This window comes from Botryllus schlosseri, chromosome 5 (assembly GCF_051294905.1).
Source record: "Botryllus schlosseri isolate E-star chromosome 5, Bs_hap1, whole genome shotgun sequence".
Classification (NCBI taxonomy): Eukaryota; Metazoa; Chordata; class Ascidiacea; order Stolidobranchia; family Styelidae; genus Botryllus; species Botryllus schlosseri.
Window position 1 is genome coordinate 6,716,096 of NC_137240.1, and position 18,561 is coordinate 6,734,656.

The 18,561-nt window shown below is 41.4% G+C and overlaps 2 protein-coding genes across 2 annotated transcripts in view; both read right to left on the reverse strand.

Moving 5' to 3' along the window:
* The window catches only part of LOC145439670 (cornifelin homolog), a 38,004-nt gene extending 20,329 nt beyond the window's left edge, over positions 1 to 17,675 (reverse strand). The window contains exon 1 of the mRNA XM_080317199.1: positions 17,666 to 17,675. The gene's annotated coding sequence lies outside the window, so the exon portion shown is untranslated. The remainder of the gene's footprint in view (positions 1 to 17,665) is intronic.
* On the reverse strand, positions 1,173 to 17,576 carry LOC145439668 (cornifelin-like). Its single transcript, XM_080317197.1, has 4 exons — positions 17,348 to 17,576; positions 12,965 to 13,106; positions 3,828 to 3,970; positions 1,173 to 1,459 (listed from the first exon to the last, which is right to left on the reverse strand). The coding sequence occupies exons 1-4, from the start codon at positions 17,378 to 17,380 to the stop codon at positions 1,346 to 1,348; spliced, it is 432 nt and encodes a 143-aa protein (XP_080173323.1). The 5' UTR covers positions 17,381 to 17,576; the 3' UTR covers positions 1,173 to 1,345.
* Positions 17,676 to 18,561: the final 886 nt, after the last annotated feature.

The following is an 18,561-nucleotide window of genomic DNA, read 5'->3' on the forward strand; positions in this document are numbered from 1 at the left end:
TCCGAGTCACAGTGTTAAGACTCGAGTCCGAGTCTACGTCATTATGTTCACTGTTCAGTTTCAGTCATTAAAACCCTGCATATAACACTTGGCTGATCAGCAAATGCTTCATTTTGGGGTTTAATTCCAGCGATTCTCTAACATCTTATTCTTTTTCTCAGCTTATTAACATCAACACAGGCAAGAGGATGTTACTTTGCAAAGAAGGGATCAAAACATAATAAGGGTCAAAAGAGTATGGCTGCAGACACGAAGATGACAATTGATCATTCGAAAATAGCAATGACGTCACGTTGCGTTTGATTTGATTCCATATCCACGGAGATTTGCTTCCCGATTCTATATTGCTGTGGAAATTCAGTGGAACCAGCTAAATGGATCAATTCAAGAACTGCTTGCTGCTAGTTATTGTAAAATTAGATGGTAAACACTTGATTCGGTTTTTATTGTTGTTTATACTCTACTTTCACAAGGCCTAGCGAATGGAAAAGGGTAATGGGATTCCGCACGCATGTGCCAGAGACTGCTTCGACACAGAATATGGCGTCCAGGTATTTGGTGCTTTGCTTGCGATGTCGTACCAGTGATATTGTAGAGAGCCCCTGATCTCTCATTATATGTTATGCTAGATCGCCATGCGCTACTCACACTGAATACCAGCACCATGATATCACGTGACAGCGTACTTCTTGTATAGCGTTATATCAAAACGCTGTTCTACTGTAGCCTACATTCTGAGACAATTTCCGTCGGTCGTCGCATACATGGTGAGCTGTCAGTATATACAATCTTTATTTCAGTACATTTTTACCGTGCTCTTTTACATCATGGAGGTCGAGAAGGTTGTTGTTGCCGTTGTTTTGGGAGTCATGGTGTTTCGACTACTATGGTCATTTGCGCCACTCCGGTATTCCCCATCATGCTCCCTAGTCCGTCGACTTGTAGCACTTTCATTTTCTTTTTGCATGTGCGGATCACGTAGATTAACCTCCAAGACTTAGTTTGAAATTCTGGAGTCGACCCCTGTCGGACTCGGAACTCGCAATCCATTGGTGTTGCAGCTGTGAGCCGTACCACTACGCTATCTTGTCGCAGGTCTCCAAGAGGGTGTTCTATCGGCAAGCTCCCGAGTTTTTACGGTCCTTTCCTAATTTTCATTCATCACATAGCAGTTTCGTACATGTGTAAATATTGATGAAACGAAGCGAGCGAACAGACATTTTTATTCAAGTTGGAATGACTATACCCGTTTACAATTAGAAAAATGTAGAAAATATAGCGACAGTTACAGAGATCAGACACGATAGGCAACATCTGGAATTCTTGGATATCGAAGACAACATATTCAGCAACAGCTATCTTTCGGCGGATAATTCAATCTGTCCATTTCGCGCGCCAGTTGACACATAACGCAAGGCAAACAGTGCGTGAGCGTCAAGCAATCGTCACAAATTGACCCCTGGTAAAACGAACAAAAGTAATATACAAGGGTGGCAGTACGTCTAATAACGCGAATATTTTCGGCTGACACTCGTCACGGCTGTTCACGCTTTCATTTGTGTGCCGCGGAGTCGACTTTTATCAAAATACATCAGCCAAGGCTGTGTGTGTCAACAAAAGCAGTTCGTGTAGCACAGTATTTCTCAACCGGGGGTCCGCGAAGCATTTTCAGGGGGGTCCGCGAGACCTCTAAATTTACAAAATGGTTGATAACCTAATTTGCATTTATTTAAATTAGGGGAATCACGAGGCAATTTCGCTTCATTAATGGTAAAACTCTAGGTCTCGCATCAACAGACCGGCCGTCCGAGATGAAATATCCTACTTTGCAAACTCATTTTAATTGTTAAATTGCCTATAGCCTACTAAAACAAACATATTGCTGTTCAGAGGTGTTTTGTTGACAATTTGTAGAGAAATAAGAAGTTGAAAGGTCAATCACGATGACTTCATAATGTTTGCAGAGATCCATTTTCTCCTGTGATCTATACAACCTCCATTCCATAATAAATTCAAGATGAGCTGCTAAATACAATTACCAGGCTGGACGTTAGATGTTCATTAAAAAAATCTGTTTCTCAATTTTGATGCCATATTTGTTGCGACCATACTTAAATGTGTCGTCAGAAGCGCTACGCGTTATTATCACATTCACCACTACCTGTCTTTGTGGAAATGGAGGCAAGGAACTCGTTCATATCAAATCGACGGCGCAGATGTTCAAGACACGAACACGCAGTGGCGAGATAACGTAATGGTATAATCCACAGCTAAAACGCTAATGGGTTTTGGGTTCGAGTGCGACCGAGGTCGACTTTAGAATTCCTACTTAGGTGTTGCTGGAGGTTTAACCAGGCTCCTCCTCGCCATTTCATCCGCGTAAGCGCGGTGTCGTACGAAAACCTAGAAGTGGGCCGCGTTACAAGTCGGCGGTTACGGAATCAAAAATAAGGAATATCGGCCTGGTGTAAATAACCATTGTAGTCGACAAAAACCATGAATACCTCAAATAACAACAACACGGGTGGATGACCGCGTATTTGAAGAAATGCTGTTTCGGGATTCAATTTGAAATGTAAAAAGTCCACCCAATTTCTACATAAATACCACGACGTTATTTTCAAAAAAAGTAACTTTGTTAGTGTTTATTGCTAGCCTGCAGTAAATATTTATTCAAGACAAATGACGATTGCACGATAATTGAGCTAAATCTTTTGTCCATGACCGTCCAAAAGGGGCCCGCGAAGACAAAAAGGTTGAGAACCACTGGTGTAACATCTAAAAATAGTACATTGAACGCTTTCTTGTTAGAAATTTCATGCTGGTGACGTCATATTTTGTGATACCCTTGTTGATATACAGCGTTCTTTCCAATTCTCTACTAGTTGATATGACGATTACCCCTGGTGAGTGTCAGCCGAAAATAAGCGGGTTCATTTCAATAGGAATATATTATTCAGTTGTAGGTTGCTTAGGATTTCAAAGTAGAGTGCAGTTTTCAGATAGGTTTCCATCACACAAGTCTACCAGTAAACTAGTTATAACGAAGGGATGAAATACCCCATGCACCATAGTAACTGAATTACGGAATATATTTTTGAAAATTCCGCCAATTTGTAGTTTCACTTATAGTCGTTTCACGTTGGTCGCGAGGATGGACCCTGCAATTTTGTAAGTCACCATCCATAGGCTACTCAAAGTATGCGAAGCCTCGACCAAATTCAACTATTTAACCTATACTTGAGTACATTTAAACTTTTCATTACATAGTTTTCACAGGTCTTGGAAATCGCTTTTCCTACTTGATAGTTAGGGTTTCATTTAAAACAAAACTCAATTTAAAACAAACAAGTTCAAAACAAGGGCCTTGTTTAAAACATGCTTTTTTTCAAGCCACGACGTCACGAGTATTCAATTGTTGTAACGTCATAGTAATTAGACGTTGACAATTGAAAATATAGGGTAATCCTTTGTCGAATTATCTATGTCTAGTATGGCGGTTGAACGAACTATTTCGAGGGTTCCAATCATCCCATTTCGTATATGTCGGCTATATCGGGTAGTAAATTCCCGTAGGGGGCTCATACCACATGTTTTTGGTAAGAATTTACACAATTATGGCATAATTTTTACAACTTAGAAAAAACATAATTAAAAAAAGGCCTTTGTTTAAAGCACTGTTTGAAACATGTTATGAGCGAAGTGTTTTAAACAATCAATTTGTTTTAAATGCAACCCTATTGATAGTAGGGCGGCGACTTTGACCACTTCTGGTTGTAGGTTATGATATGGAGGCGGTCTGCATTCACAGAATGCATAGAACTTACCGGAATGTCATGTCTCTCTCTGAAGGCCGCCCTCATCGCTATATGACCACCTGGTACGCAGCCAAACCCAACGCAACAATCCTCGCCCATCCTCGAAGCCAAACAGGCGTAATAGCAATGCCCCAAGAAGAACGAGCAGCAGCCTGGAACACATGACGGTTATGTTAACGAAGGGAGACAGCAAGTCATCCAAATGCACATGCACACTGCACAGCCCCAGGGATTATGGATATATGGTCAATGAATATGGATTAGAAGAGCTTCTTGGAGGTACAGAACTTCAATATACAATTAAATAGTATATTCATTTTGAAATGAACCCGAATATTTTCGGCTGACACTCGTCAGGGGTAATCGTCAGCAACTAGTAGAGAATTGGAAAGAACATTGTATATCAACAATCAATGGATCAATGGATCAATATGGATTAGGAAAACATGATATTTCAATTTTGATCAAATTTGCATCGGATATGCAGCCTACTTATGATTATAGCCTGACCTATTTTTAAGCCGATACCGATAAACATTTCACTTACACCTTCACGGCTTCGCCGATATATTCGGTCGATATTCAAGAGAAACGACATGTAGCTCAAGACACATTTCCAAAATTTCAGAGCATTGATGTAAACAGCTTCAGAATCATTATTACTAGAAATGCTGCATCTGACAATATATGAATATGACTAGTCAGTAGTCACACAGTCGCTGATTACAGCTCTCTGGCTTCCTATACTACCATGTTGTTATGTCACGAAAATTGCCAATATTTTCTTACCGCTTGGATGATACCAGTTTCTTTAATAGTATCATATCGACTAGAACAGAGGTCTCAAACTCAAATGTGCTCGCGGGCCAATTTCTAATTTTTGATGACGCCGCGGGCCGCAGCATCAATAATAGGGAGATTCAATGTATAATATCCAATTACGCCTTATTGGACGGCACCTCGCAGACAGGCATTCCACAAACATCGTGAAAATGTTTAAAATGAAAGTGAAAATTTACTGTTATACTATTCACGTTTGGCACGAAAAAATCATATTTTCAAATATTTGAACAAAATAGTTTTTGTGCCGGGCATAATTTGTTGAAATAATGAGTTATAGCTATCACGCGAGAGGACGCATGATTACTTCGTAAAAGCTGCCGGGTTATAATATTGCAACGAGTGGACCTTTGCCGTGCCACAATTTTCTGTAGAATATTTTAGAATTTACTAAAGATTGATTTGATATCAGAGCATGTGAGCGGTGGTTTCTGATATAGTCGTGTTACGTAGGCTATTGTTACTATCATTGCCAAAGTCAAATCAAACCAGCGTTGCATTTTCTTCGATTGATATTGGAACAGATAAATAACAGCTTAAATATAATCCTCATTGTTCCATAGTAATATAAGACTGTTTCTTAACCGTTTTAGCGCCCTTGTGCTTTCACTAAGATTTCCCGTGCCCCCTGTTCATTTTCAACGCAATTTCTTATGGTACCTATATAAAAATCTGAAAGACCATTCACATAAAATCGTGCGTGGCGCGAAGAATATTTTCCAGTTGAATAAATCGACCCAAAAAATATTCCACAGCATATAGGCCTATTTCCACAATGCATCTCGTACCCCCTGATGTGGTGATTCGTATCACGACGGAGCTACGGACCTCATGGTTAAGAACCCCTGGAAAAGAAATGACCAATCGCCGAATAATCCATTGGTGTTACAGCTGTGGAGCGTACCACTACCTTACTCGCCACCGATAATAACATGGATAAAGAGAACAAAAAACACCAGGATGTAACCAAACATACGTCACGGGGGCCACAGAATGCCAATGGTTTCCATACAGACCTGATTAGATATCTATCTACCAGTGGCGTAGACAGGGGGGGATAATCGGTGTCCGATACCCCCCGTTTCGAAGCTCGAAATACCCCCCGTCTTACATATATTTCCATTGATCTAATATTGCTTGTTCTAATTCGATAATCCCCTAATTGCCGCGCGGCATCATCACGCCATCGATCAATCAGACAATGCAGTGCGGTGATGCCTTTTTCTCATATTGTTCTCTCGTCTACGGAAGCCCGAAAAACGCATCTCACATGGCTCCCCCATCTCATCTGAACGATATTATCCAGTTACAGAACCAGAAGTCACAGTAACAATAACACTCGCATTTAAATTTCGATACCGCGCCAGTTGGTTTTCGTGTTTGACAGTCTATTGTCAACAAACGTTTAGAACATGCGCGCTAGGCTTGTATCATTAGAGATAGCAGATCCCTACAGTACCAAAACAGATCGTACTAATCAAATGTTCTGTATGGAATATATTATGTATTGATCCAACTTGCGATCATTTAGTTCGGTTGTTGTGTGTGGGTTTCCAGATCTCCAGCCGTTTCGTGTCTCAGGCCTCTGGCGCATCTGCTGACTGTCCTGTTATAACGCGCTTGGCCAGTAGTAAAACATTGGAGGCTAGGAAAATTAGGCCGCTCTGTGACTCGCGGCGCGTGATAGTGCTACTCGATGTGCTATTGTAATGACCAGAAGTTATAGTATTGGCCTCGACAATTCGCAATTGTCACTTCTACACCGCAAACGCGTTTAGGAATGCATTTTGATCGCGAGCCTAAGCCTGCGCCAGGCCACTGTTATTCACGTGATGCAATCGCACAAGCTCGAGCGGTAATTAGTCTTTACCATCTCCACACACCAAAAATACTACACCATCTTGGCAGACAGTAAAAATCATATTGATTTAAAACAAAATTAATCCAGATTGTTTGTATCAAACGGCAACAGACTATAATTCATTTGCGTGTCTTCACTGTTCGAGTGTTCGTCTTCGAGCGCAAAATGGAGAGATCTTCCACTGTGCTGTAATATGATCTGCGCGCACTTTCGTGATTACATCCTCGCTTTGGTAATTAAGGTCAAGATACCTCGCTGTCATCGAAATTTGTTTGCTACTTCCATCTGATCTGATACATTGTGATTTGCGAGGTGATCATCGATCACCTGCTGCGTTGAGTCATGATCCGCGCACATGAAACTCTCTGTCGGCAAATAGTGGCGCGCAAGTCAAAAGCGCCTTCCGTTTGCTACTGTAGCATGCGACTACGCATAATAGAGCTATATTTTAAGATAACTGGCAAATGTTCATGTGTATAAAGACGTAAACACAAACGAGATTATCTTACCCTTGTTGTATCGGCATTTGTGTGTATTAAACCGCAATAAAGTGGTTAGCATAACGAATATCATCTTTTCAAAAAATATCCCCCGTTTTAATAAATATCCCCCGTTTTTTTTTCGGCTGGCTACGCCCCTGCTATCTACCCTACGCAACGCAGCCTACAGGCTTTTGAGATATATTACTATTCCTCACGACAGTTACATAGATTGTTGCGTCATTAGGATTACCAAGTCACTATTCCGAGACGCAAGTCATTTTCGGATTTTAACGTTTGACCCGACTCCACTCGAGTCATTTTTAGTTTATCACCCAGTCAATCCAAAATCGAGTAAATTGACGGAAGGTCGCACCAAACAAAATCACAATTTTTAGTCACTAATCATCAACGGGTCATGTTTTATCATCATGAACCTGAAATGTGACGTAAAAGCGATCTATCGCCGCACGGTAGATTTTAGAAGTTATGTGATAGTGAAGTATGTTCAGATTTCAGGTTTCTGTAGTAGGCCTAGTTATAGAGTGAACTTTAAGTTCTTAAATCTAAAAAAGATATATGGCACTTGAATATATTGTCGAATACTTGAAATTCCAAAATGCCTTCGCGGGCCGCACAAAATGATCTCGCGGGCCGCGTGTTTGAGACCTCTGCCCTAGGGTGTACGACAACCCCGGTTGAAGAGCACTTGGTGTAGAGAACGTACCTCGTCGTTCGACATCCCTCCTCTACATCATATTATACACTTGACTTGTGTCTTTAGCAGATGCAAACATAACAAACCGCTGATGGTGATAAATTATCATTAGGAAGAATCTAGGTTCTATATGCATTCATTTAAGCATATTGTAGGTAGTCCGGCATTTCCGTAGCGGATATAATCAAGATATGCCATATGAAATCGATTATCCTCTTATTATCCTGGACTGTGGGAGCAGTGGTAATCAGTTTACACCGGAATTCACAGATCAAAGGTACTTCATCTGATGTCCCCGTGTGAAAATTAGGTCATTTTCAACTAAGACTGTAAGAACCATAAAAGAAGTTGACCAGCGTAGTAGCTATAGGTGACATCCATAATCTGACATAGGTATACCTTCAAGCACTGATTTAATGAGCCGTTCGCAGTCTCACTTTACGTTCAGTTCGTACTTACACCTGCATGACTTAATCTTCGAGACAAGCATATTCATTCATCTTAGGCTGCTATTACATTTGTTCAGCCATTCCACGATTTGCGTTTGTGTAATCTGTCGTCTGACCCGTCGTTTTCTTCGAGAAATCCTTCTGGAATTTTTGATTTTTCTAGAAAGCTGTTATAAGTTTTCCCTTGCCAAATTATCGTTTTCGAGCAAAAAAATGTTGTTTCGGACCTGATTAAAACACATAAACAGATAGCCGCACCGACCTAACTGTACAGCAGGGCTGTCAAACACAATCCTGACAGGCGAGACACCTCCCGCCAGATGATTTCATCCGGCCCGTGGAGGAATCTATTGCAAACCCTAGCAAGTAGCAATCACATTACAGCTCCGCTTCGCTGAAGCTTTACTCAGACTTCTTTTACGGCAGCTACTGTAGGATTTCTGGCAATCCAAAAGTCGTCTTCCAGAGCTCAGAATTAACTGAATCTGGTCTTGATCGAAAGCTACTGCCACACTGACTCAGAAAATGTAAATGAAAATATGATCAGGTCCTGAACCACTTAGAATTCGCCCTCCAAGTCTGAATTATCGGCATTGTCCGAACAATCGAAGAGCCGCAAAGGGTCATTGTTATGGTCATTGCTTTGCGATCATCCGATTGTTCTGAACAATGCAGATTTTAGATGTTGAGGGTGATTGTTCATCTAAATACGGAGCCTGACCATATTTTCATTGCTATTTTCGGAATCAGTGCGACAGTAGCTTTCGATGAAGACCAGATTCAGTAAATTCTGAGCTCCGGAAGACAACTTTTGGATTACCAGAAATCCTACAGTCGCTTACGCAAAACAATTCTCCACTCCAGCCTCGGCGAAGCGGAACGAAGCTGCAAAATCGGTCGTTGCCGTTCCATGTTTAATTTCTATAGTTCCACGTTCCGCCGTTTAGAATTGAGCTATTTTATTTCATGGTCTGCTAGGTCTGCAGTTCCGCTCGGTCCGCCGTTTAGTATTACATTATAGAAATTAGGGCGTGCTACGCTCCCATAACGATATTAAAGTTGACTATGTATAGGTGCGTGCTACGCTTCCGTAAAACAGAATAACGCAAAAGTCGGTATAGAACTGTGTTGGTTTTAAAGGCGTTCCATCATAAAATATATAACGAAATTTGGAGTGTTGCATTGTCATAATGTCCTACAACTGCGTACCAAGTTTCGAGTTGGGGAATCAATGTTTAGCATGGTAATTTCGATATTATAGTTGACTAATGACTATGTATAGGCGCGTGCTACGCTCCCGTAACGATATTAAAGTTGACTATGTATAGGTGCGTGCTACGCTCCCGTAAAACAGAATAACGCAAAAGTCGGTATAGAACTGCGTTAGTTTTAAAGTCGTTCCATCATAAAATATGTAACGAATATTGGTATTTCGCATTGTCATAATGTCCTACAACTGCGTACCAAGTTTCGAGTTGGGAATCAATGTTTAGCACGGTAATTTCGATATTAAAGTTGACTATGTATAGAGATGCGTGCTGTGCTACCGGAAACAGATTTAACGGAAAAGTCGATGTTGGACGGCGTTGGTTTTCAAGGCGTTTTATCTTAAAATGGTTGACGAAATTTGGTATGCTACACCTTAATGATGTTAGCTAACACTGTTATGAGTTTCGTGATTGGGTCTCAATTAACGGAGTAGTATTTCGTTATCAAAAGCGAGTATGTAATAATGACGCGGTGAACTGGCATCTAGCCTGCGCGTGAGTGTGCACGCGTGCATTTACCGATTCGAGGCTCGGATCCCCCGTCATTTTCCGAGGCTGTGATCCCCTTTGGTCCTCCGTTTAGAGTTGCCCTTTATGTTATTGTTGTTAATCATGGTTGATTTTCCATATACCGGTAGTTCATTTACTCATTAGTTCAGGCCTAAATTTCAAAACTACTGTTTATATTTGTCGATCTAGTGCAGAGGTCTCAAACTCAAATGTGCTCGCGGGCCAATTTCCTAGTTTTGATGATGTCGCGGGCCGCAGCATCAATAATAGGGATAATCAATGGCCTTATTTGATGGAACCTTGCAGACAGGCGTTCCACAAACACCGTGGAGATGTAATTTACTATTGTACTATGCACGCGAGACAAGGAAAAAAACATTTTCAAATATTTGAATAAAATTGTTTTTGTGCCGGACAGATTTTTTTTTTAATATTCGAGTTATAGACATCATGTGAGAGGATGCATCAGGGCATCGTAAAACTGTGGGGTTATAATATTGCAACTAGTGGACCTTTGACGAGCAACAACTTTATGTAGAATATTTTAAAATCTACTGAAGATTGATCTGATATCAGAGCATTTGAGCGGTGTTGTCTAATCCTGGTTTTCAGATAGTCGTGATAAGTATAGGCTATTGTTACTGTCATTGTCAGACTCAAATTAAATAACCATGAGATTTTACCTTCCATATATCAATAACAACTTAAATATAATCATTATTGAGCCATAGTAATAGCATTGCTTATTGACCTTCTTAGCGATCGTACCCCCTGTGCTTCAAATAAGATTTCTCGTAGCCCCTATCCATTTTCAACACAATTTCTGTTGGTACCTAGCCTATTAAAATCAGTAAGCCCATTCACAAAATCGCGCGTAGCGCGAACACTATTCTAGTTGAATAAATTGGCCAAGAAAATATATGGTTGCCATACTGACCTGATGAGATAGCCATATACCCTACGCAACGCAAGCTACGACTTTTTGATATATTACTATTCCCTATGACAGTTTCATAGATTGTTGCGTCCAGGGCCGTAGCAGTCAGGCTCCCAAAAAACGTTAGTCTTGGCCCCCCCATAGGGTGATAAACCGAACTTCTGCCCCCCATACCCCCCTCACGCTGTACGCTGTTTACCGCTACTAAACATTTACATTGGGTTCCGTTTGTGGAGTCAGCTTTTCTCGCCTAAACGCGCCAAGCGCGAGAAATTTCTATAATTCATGACTGAATCGGTCATTATGGACGGGAATTGCATATATATTGCTAGCAAATTTTTCCTCTCTCTGCTCACGTAATCTGATTATCAGTAGAGCAGAGTGAGGTGTGCTTGAAAAGGTGTATGACCCCACAATAATAATCAAACATCTCCGGGTCTATACCCGTTGGCAGGAACGAAACGACACTTCGTCAGTCCACCCCAAAAAGACTGGAATCTTGGGCTCCCATTGGGGGATAAACCGACTCCCCTCACGTTGTTCGCCTTTGCCACGTACCGTTTAGTGAGCCAGCGCCAGGCGCGAAAATTTTCGATAATTCATGATAAAATCGGTCAATAAGATCGGGAATTGCATATATATTGCTATCAATTTCTTGTCCTCTCCGCTCACGTGATCAGATTTACCGGTAGAGCTGAGTGAGGTGTCTTGAAACTGTAGAGCCCGTAAATAATAATTATTCATCTTCGGGCCGGCGGACCCGCTGGTATAACTTCGTTACGTGATGTTATTTCGTGACCTCCTGCCTGCTATATCAAAAAATATAGAATCGCCCAAACGTACTAAACTAAAAGATCACACGATTTCAAATTGGTATTTCTTAACTGGCATATAATTTTTCCCTGCGGGATGGTATTTGTCTAGTAAGGTTCAGATTGCCAAGACAGGAACTTTCGGCGCCAGTCATTTAGGTGCCTAAAGACAATTTAACTTATATGTATTTTGTATAGATAAGGAAGCTTTCGGTCAGGATAAGGGCAGTCATTTTCGGCCAAGGTTTTCTCGCTGTCGATCGTTCTGTCTCACCTCTTGGAGTCACATGTTACATGGCCTAAAACTTTATATGTCTTGGTGCATAGCGGCAAGGTAATGGCCAACGGTGATATGCCTATTTCTATAAATCTTGCGTGTTTTTCTTGGGGGAAGAGTACCTAATAATCCACATATCTGGCAATTTGAAATCGCGCGTCAGCGCGAAAATATTTTGAAAAAGTTGCATAATTTTTCAAAAAAGACTATAATTTATGCTAATTCTCGAAATAATATTGGGCCCCCTTCGAGCTCGCCCCCCCAATTGGGGTTTGGGATGCGGCAGTTACGGCCCTGGTTGCGTCCTTATAGGATTGCCAAGTCACCATTCCGAGTCGCATGTCCTCCTCCGATTTCAGCGTTTGACCCAGCTCAAGTCGAGTTATTTTACGACAAGGTCGCACCCCAATCCAAATCACAATTTTCAGTCACGAATCTTCAATGCATCACGTTTTATCATCATGAGTTAGAAATGTGACGTAATAACTGATCTTCTACCTCATGGTAGTTGTTAGAAGTGATGTGATAATGATGTTTGTTGAGATCTCAGTAATTTCTATAGTAGTTTTAGCGTGAACTTTAAGTTCCTATACCTAAAAAAAGATATATGGCACTTGATTGTATCGTTGAATACTTATTTTCCAAAATGCCGTCGCGGGCCGCACAAAATGCTCTCGCGGGCCGCGTGTTTGAGACCTCTGGACTAGAAGTACCGATATAATAGTCCGGGCTCTACTTATGATTACTTTGAATCTGGATTTGGATTTAGACTTGAAATGTTTGGACACATTCTAGTCCTCATTGCAGAAATTGGACTTGGATTCAGTCATAACAGGAGATGAATCTCAAATGTATATCTGAAAATAATACAGCAGCTCATGGCCAAGTCTTTCATGGAGATTAGATTCCACGGTTTTCATTAGATCGGAAGTATTCCGTAGTTGCGAATCAAACATTTTTGAATACTCCAGCAGTCATTCGAAAAACGAACTCACAACTCTTCATGTCTTGGCAGCAGTCGCAGATTCCAGAATGCCATCCCCTTATAATCGTTTGGGGCTGGTTGATCACGACAGTGGTGGACGACGTCATGGCCATGGGCTGCTGCGTTACGACAGGGTTGTACAGCGGGGTATACTGCAAAATGATGCGACTTGTCATTGTCAGTGACTTTTGCTAAACATATATGCGATCAATCGATCAAATCTGCTCGAGTACTGGAGATCTTAATTTCCTGCTTCTAAATGTGTAGTAACACTGGCCACTTCGGCCAACTCTGTTTAGATGAGCGAATGCTCATTCAGTTTGTCATGATGTTATTAGTTAAATACTGCCACCTTTAACACAGGGTTTCTTACTCTTTGGGTCCACGAACTGGTTTTAGGTCTATCAAAGGGCAATACGCCAACTACAAAAACAGACTATTGTTCGAGAATGAAGTCGTGAGCGGGACTGTGACTACCTTGTCTAGTCATTAGTTATAATTAGGGCGAATTTTTTGACAAATAAAAATACCTTCTAGCGTTAGGTCAAAAAATAGTCAAAATTGTTTACAAAGCAAAAAAATTTTGCAACCTACATTTCGTTTGTATCGTAGATGCTCGCACCGTCAGTGAACTTATCATTTGAGATATTACAGCTTGTGGCTTAATTTATAGGCCTACCGTTGTAGACCGCCCATTGTCTGCTTATTGTGAATCATTAACGGTCAAATGAAACAAATAGGTTGACATCCATGGTGTTAAGCTGAAGGTACCGCGATATCCTAACTGAAGCGAGACTACGTGAGCATTGGTTCTGATGTATACAATATTGTCAGTATGAAGCAACACGGTGTGCGTCACCAGCAGTGTACGCACAACTTCAGTGTTGCCAGCCAACAACTGCTGCTGTTGAACGTTCTTTCTCCATTCTTGGCAAGCTGCTTAGTTTGGACTGACACTTTCTACCATACCCCCGTGAATGTAAGGAAGCATCTCTAGTTGTTGTACTACAACAAATTATAATTATTTCTACCACAATGCGTGATGTAACTACTGGAATTCTTCAGGAGTCCAGATTTCGACAAAAAGATGTATTTTCATGTAACAATTCGTCAGTTCCAAGTCAAACAAGTTTTTCAGGCCAGGCGTATGTACATCCAGTAACAACCAGCAATGAGGATGAACAGTAGACTACAATTCTACTAACATTATATGCGGAAACAGCTACACGATTTTTTAGGTCGGAATTTTTCCGTTTTTCAGGTAAAAAAGCGCGCTTTATATAATATTTCAGGCCTGAATAGAGTTCAGCTTGATGTGATGACCTTCCGGTCATCGGCTTATCAAATTTTGGGGTACGTGCAACCGCCCACAGAACTTGAAGTGGTCCGCGATCAAAAAAGTTCAAGAACCCCTGTTAGTAATACCTATGATTAATCAAATCAGAATACGGTGTCATCATTCCCTATAGGACAGTGGTTTTAAACCTTTTTGTCTTCGCGGACCCCTTTTGGACCGTCACGGACCCCCGCAGACCCCCCGAAGTTTTAGTTCAAATTTATCTCAATCATCGTGCAATCGTCTTCTGTCTTGTGCAAATATTATCTGTAGGCTAGTGATAAATAGCAACAAACTGAGTTTTCTCCAAAATAACACCATATACTATTTATGTAGAAGTTGGGCTAACTTTTATTATTTCAAAGGGAATTTTGCAACTGCATTTTTTTGCAACTGCATTTTTTGAAATACGTGATCGGGTCTTGAAAATTTGCGCCTTCGATTACATATAACGTCAAGCCTTGTCATTTCTATCAAGCAGCTCATCTTGAAGTTATCATGGAAAAATGGTTATATCGCCAGAGAAAATGGATTTTTGTAAACATCACGAAGTCACCGTGATTGACCTTGCTAATCCAACTTTTTATTTTTTCCACAATCCCCCAAAAATATCTCTAAACAGCAAAATATATGCATCAGTAGGCTATTGGTAATTTAGCAATTAAAATGAGTCTAGACCAGTGGTTCCCAACCTTTTTCGGTGGCAGGGCCAAATTTAGAATTTCAGAGTACGGTCGGGGCCGCACGAATACCAGGGCAATGAAAGGAACCCCAAATAGTCACCAAAATATGAAAATTGGCACTGTTCCGATCATTCGCTTGACGCCATTGGCCATTGTGTTGCCGCGCTCCCATTGTTCAGAACAATCAACCTTTGCTGGCTATTTTGGAGTAGTTTTATTGCCCTGGCTAGATTTCAATTCGTATTTTTGGAATCAGTGCGACACTTGCTTTCGATAAACACCAACATATCAAATTATTCGGACGCTTGGGTCGCGAGCTATAGGACTACCAATTATGCTGCTTTTTGCTGGCTAAGCAGTAAACATCTCGGCGTCCACAATCGTGAGTCACTTGTTGCACATCTATCCGTAAATTAGTTTCGTCAGCCCCCCCCCCCAAAAAAAAAAAAAAACGTTTCTCTTAGGCCCCCCATATGGTGATAAACCGAACTTGGAAGCCCCCAGACTCCCTCAGGCTAGATGGCTGTTTACCGCTATTCATCATCTAAATCGAGTGTCCGTTTTAGACAGCTTCTCTCGACAATTCGCGCGAAGCGCGAAAAATTTCTATAATTCATTATTGAATCGGTCAATATAATCGGGAATTGCATATATATTGGTATCAATTTTTATCCTCTCTCTGTTCACGTAATCAGATTGACCTGTTGAGCCGAGTGAGTTGTGTTTGAAAAGTTAGGAACGCTCAATAATAATTAAACATCTTCGGGCGTATACCCGTGGCAGGAACGAAACAGCACTTCGTCAGGCCCCCCAGAACACTTAGGTCTTGAGCTGCCATAGGGTGATAAACCGACCCCCCGTGCCGTTGTTCGTTCTGCCACGAAATCAGGATTCCCGTTTAGTGAGCCAGCGTGGAGCGCGAAAATTTTCGATAATTCAAAATAAAATAGGTCAATAAGATCGGGAATTGCATATATATTGCTATCAATTACTTGTCCTCTCTGCTCACGTAATCAGATTTACCGGTAGAGCTGAGTGAGGTGTCTTGGAAACTGTAAGGCCCGTAAATAATAATTAAACATATTCGGACGGGCGGTCACGTTGGTACGACTTCGTTACATGATGTTATTTGTTATTTCGTGACCTCCAGTCTGCTATATAAAAAAATGTAGAATCGCCCAAACGTACTAAACTAAAAGATGGACACGATTTCAAATTGGTAGTTCTTCACTGGCATATAATTCTTTCCTGCGGGATGGTAGCCTATTTGTCTCGTGACGTTCCGATTGCCAAGACAGGAACATTCGACGCCAGTCATTTAGGCGCCTATGGTCAATTATACCTATATGTATTTTGAATACACATAACGAAGTTTTCGGTCAGCGTAAGGGCAGTCCTTTCGGCCAAAGTTTTCTCGCTGGCGATCGTTCTGGCACACTTCTTAGAGTCGCATGTTACATGGCCTAAAACTTTTTATGTCTTCGTGCGTCGTGACGCGGTAATGGCCAACGCCGATATGCCCACTTCTATAAATCTTGCGTATTTTATCTTGGTCGAAGTCGAATTAAGGTACTTGGAAACTTGAAATCGTGCGCGGCGCGAAAAATCTTTGAAAAAGTTGCATAAAATTTCATAAAATACTCTATAATTTATGCTAATTCACTATATAATATTGGGCCCCCTTCGAGCTCGCTCCCCCAATTGGCGGGCTTGGGTTGCGCAGTTACGGTCCTGTCAATACCTATATCTATACCTATATCTATAGGTACTGCTCGTTCAACTGGAAAGTTCGGGCACATTGCATTGAAACAGCAGTGACGTAATATTAGCAGTCTACTCACAGCTTCCCTGCAAACCTAATTGAAAACTCCAGACTCCAAGCCAAGCAAGAGTATTTTATAAATGTATATTTTTTCATAAATCGATTTCTCAATATTATTGTGGGGGCCGCAAGAAGGCTAGCTGGGGGCCGCATGCGGCCCTCAGGGCCGCGGTTGGGAATCACTGGTCTAGACAGTAAGATATTTCATCTCAGAGGGCCACTCTGTGTAAGTGAGTTCTGGAGTTTTGCTAGTAATCAAGCGGAACAGTATCGCGATCTTCCTAATTTAAAAATATGCAAATTCGGTTATCAACGATTTTGAAAATTTAGAGGCTTCGCGGACCCCCGGTTGAGAACCACTGCTATAGGACGTCACTGGAAGGCTGCAATTTCGCCGTATAGATTGACGTGCTTGGTAGCAGTGGTGACTCGGTGTCGGTGTTGTCTGGGAATAAGTGCAGTCCAGTATACAATACATGCGAAGATTTAAATACGTTTACCCAGGAGTTATCTATATACATCAAATGATCTAATATGGATTAGTTAACTTACCCCAATCTGGCTCACCGACACTGCTTGATTCATGTTGTATAGATTTCTACCGCGACTTGACTTGAGAGATTTCAGCCTAAGCTGCAAATCATTAACAACGATAAAACCAACTTGCGCAACGTTAGCAGCTACATGCGTGAAGCGTCTCACGGGATACCTCACAATCCGAGCAACTGCTACGATACCAACTCGAGGACCTCACCCGACAGAAATACAATCTACGAATACGATCATTACCACGTGTAGCAATATATTGTACTTTCGCAATCATGCAGAAATCTTATGGTAGGAGTTGATCGTTTGCGACCACACAGGAAATAATACAACCTTGCGCAGTGCGCACTCTCGCAAATGGAATTTGTCTTTCAAGCACTGACAGTGTGTGGCGGACAAGTTGATAAGCTTTTGAATGGAACAGAACAGACTGCTCAGTGCTCTCCCTTCGGTGAGTCATGTCGTACAATCGTACTACTATAGAGATACAGCCTACAATCTCGCCAGTACTCCCATACTTTATTACTCATACAGCAAATGTAGACGGAAGATGTGTAGCGCAGACGGGAAATCCCCATCCACGCACATCGCAGGTACGGAATAATTTTATAGTACATTTACATGTAAGTCGATCGTGAAGGTAAAAGTGAACATCTCCGCACTCCGCAGACAGGTATTCCATTAGGATTAAGTAGAGAAAATTCAGATGCGAATTGTCTCAATAAAGACTGCTGATACACACGGGCATCGCCAAGCGTTCAGCTACGAAGGACTTTAAAAAACGGCAATTGAGCAAAACGTAGCTTGCATGCTTCAGTGATACATTTGATTAACAATACTTGTGATCGAAGCTTATATGACTAAGCCACATGTTGGTTTTTGCAAGTATTTGTAATGAAATGTGTACCAATTTATTCGTCACGTGCTTCAATTGATTTTCCATGCAATAATATTCTTTACATGAGCAAGTCGGGATATTCTCAATATTTAGCTTACTTGGTGGATAACTGCATCTGCGACGCTGTCACTTGCCACTTTGTGTTTTTCGCGTGAAGGTACGGCTTTGGCCTGTTAGACTTATCTGAGGAAAGACGTCTGGTAGCGAGAAGCGAAATCGTAAATAATCGCTGATGTCTGTTTTATGAGCATCGGTCTGTTGGCTCTTGCAAGTGTTCTGTCCGAGATAAGGCCGTGAATATCGCAGGCCCCGATAGGCGTAT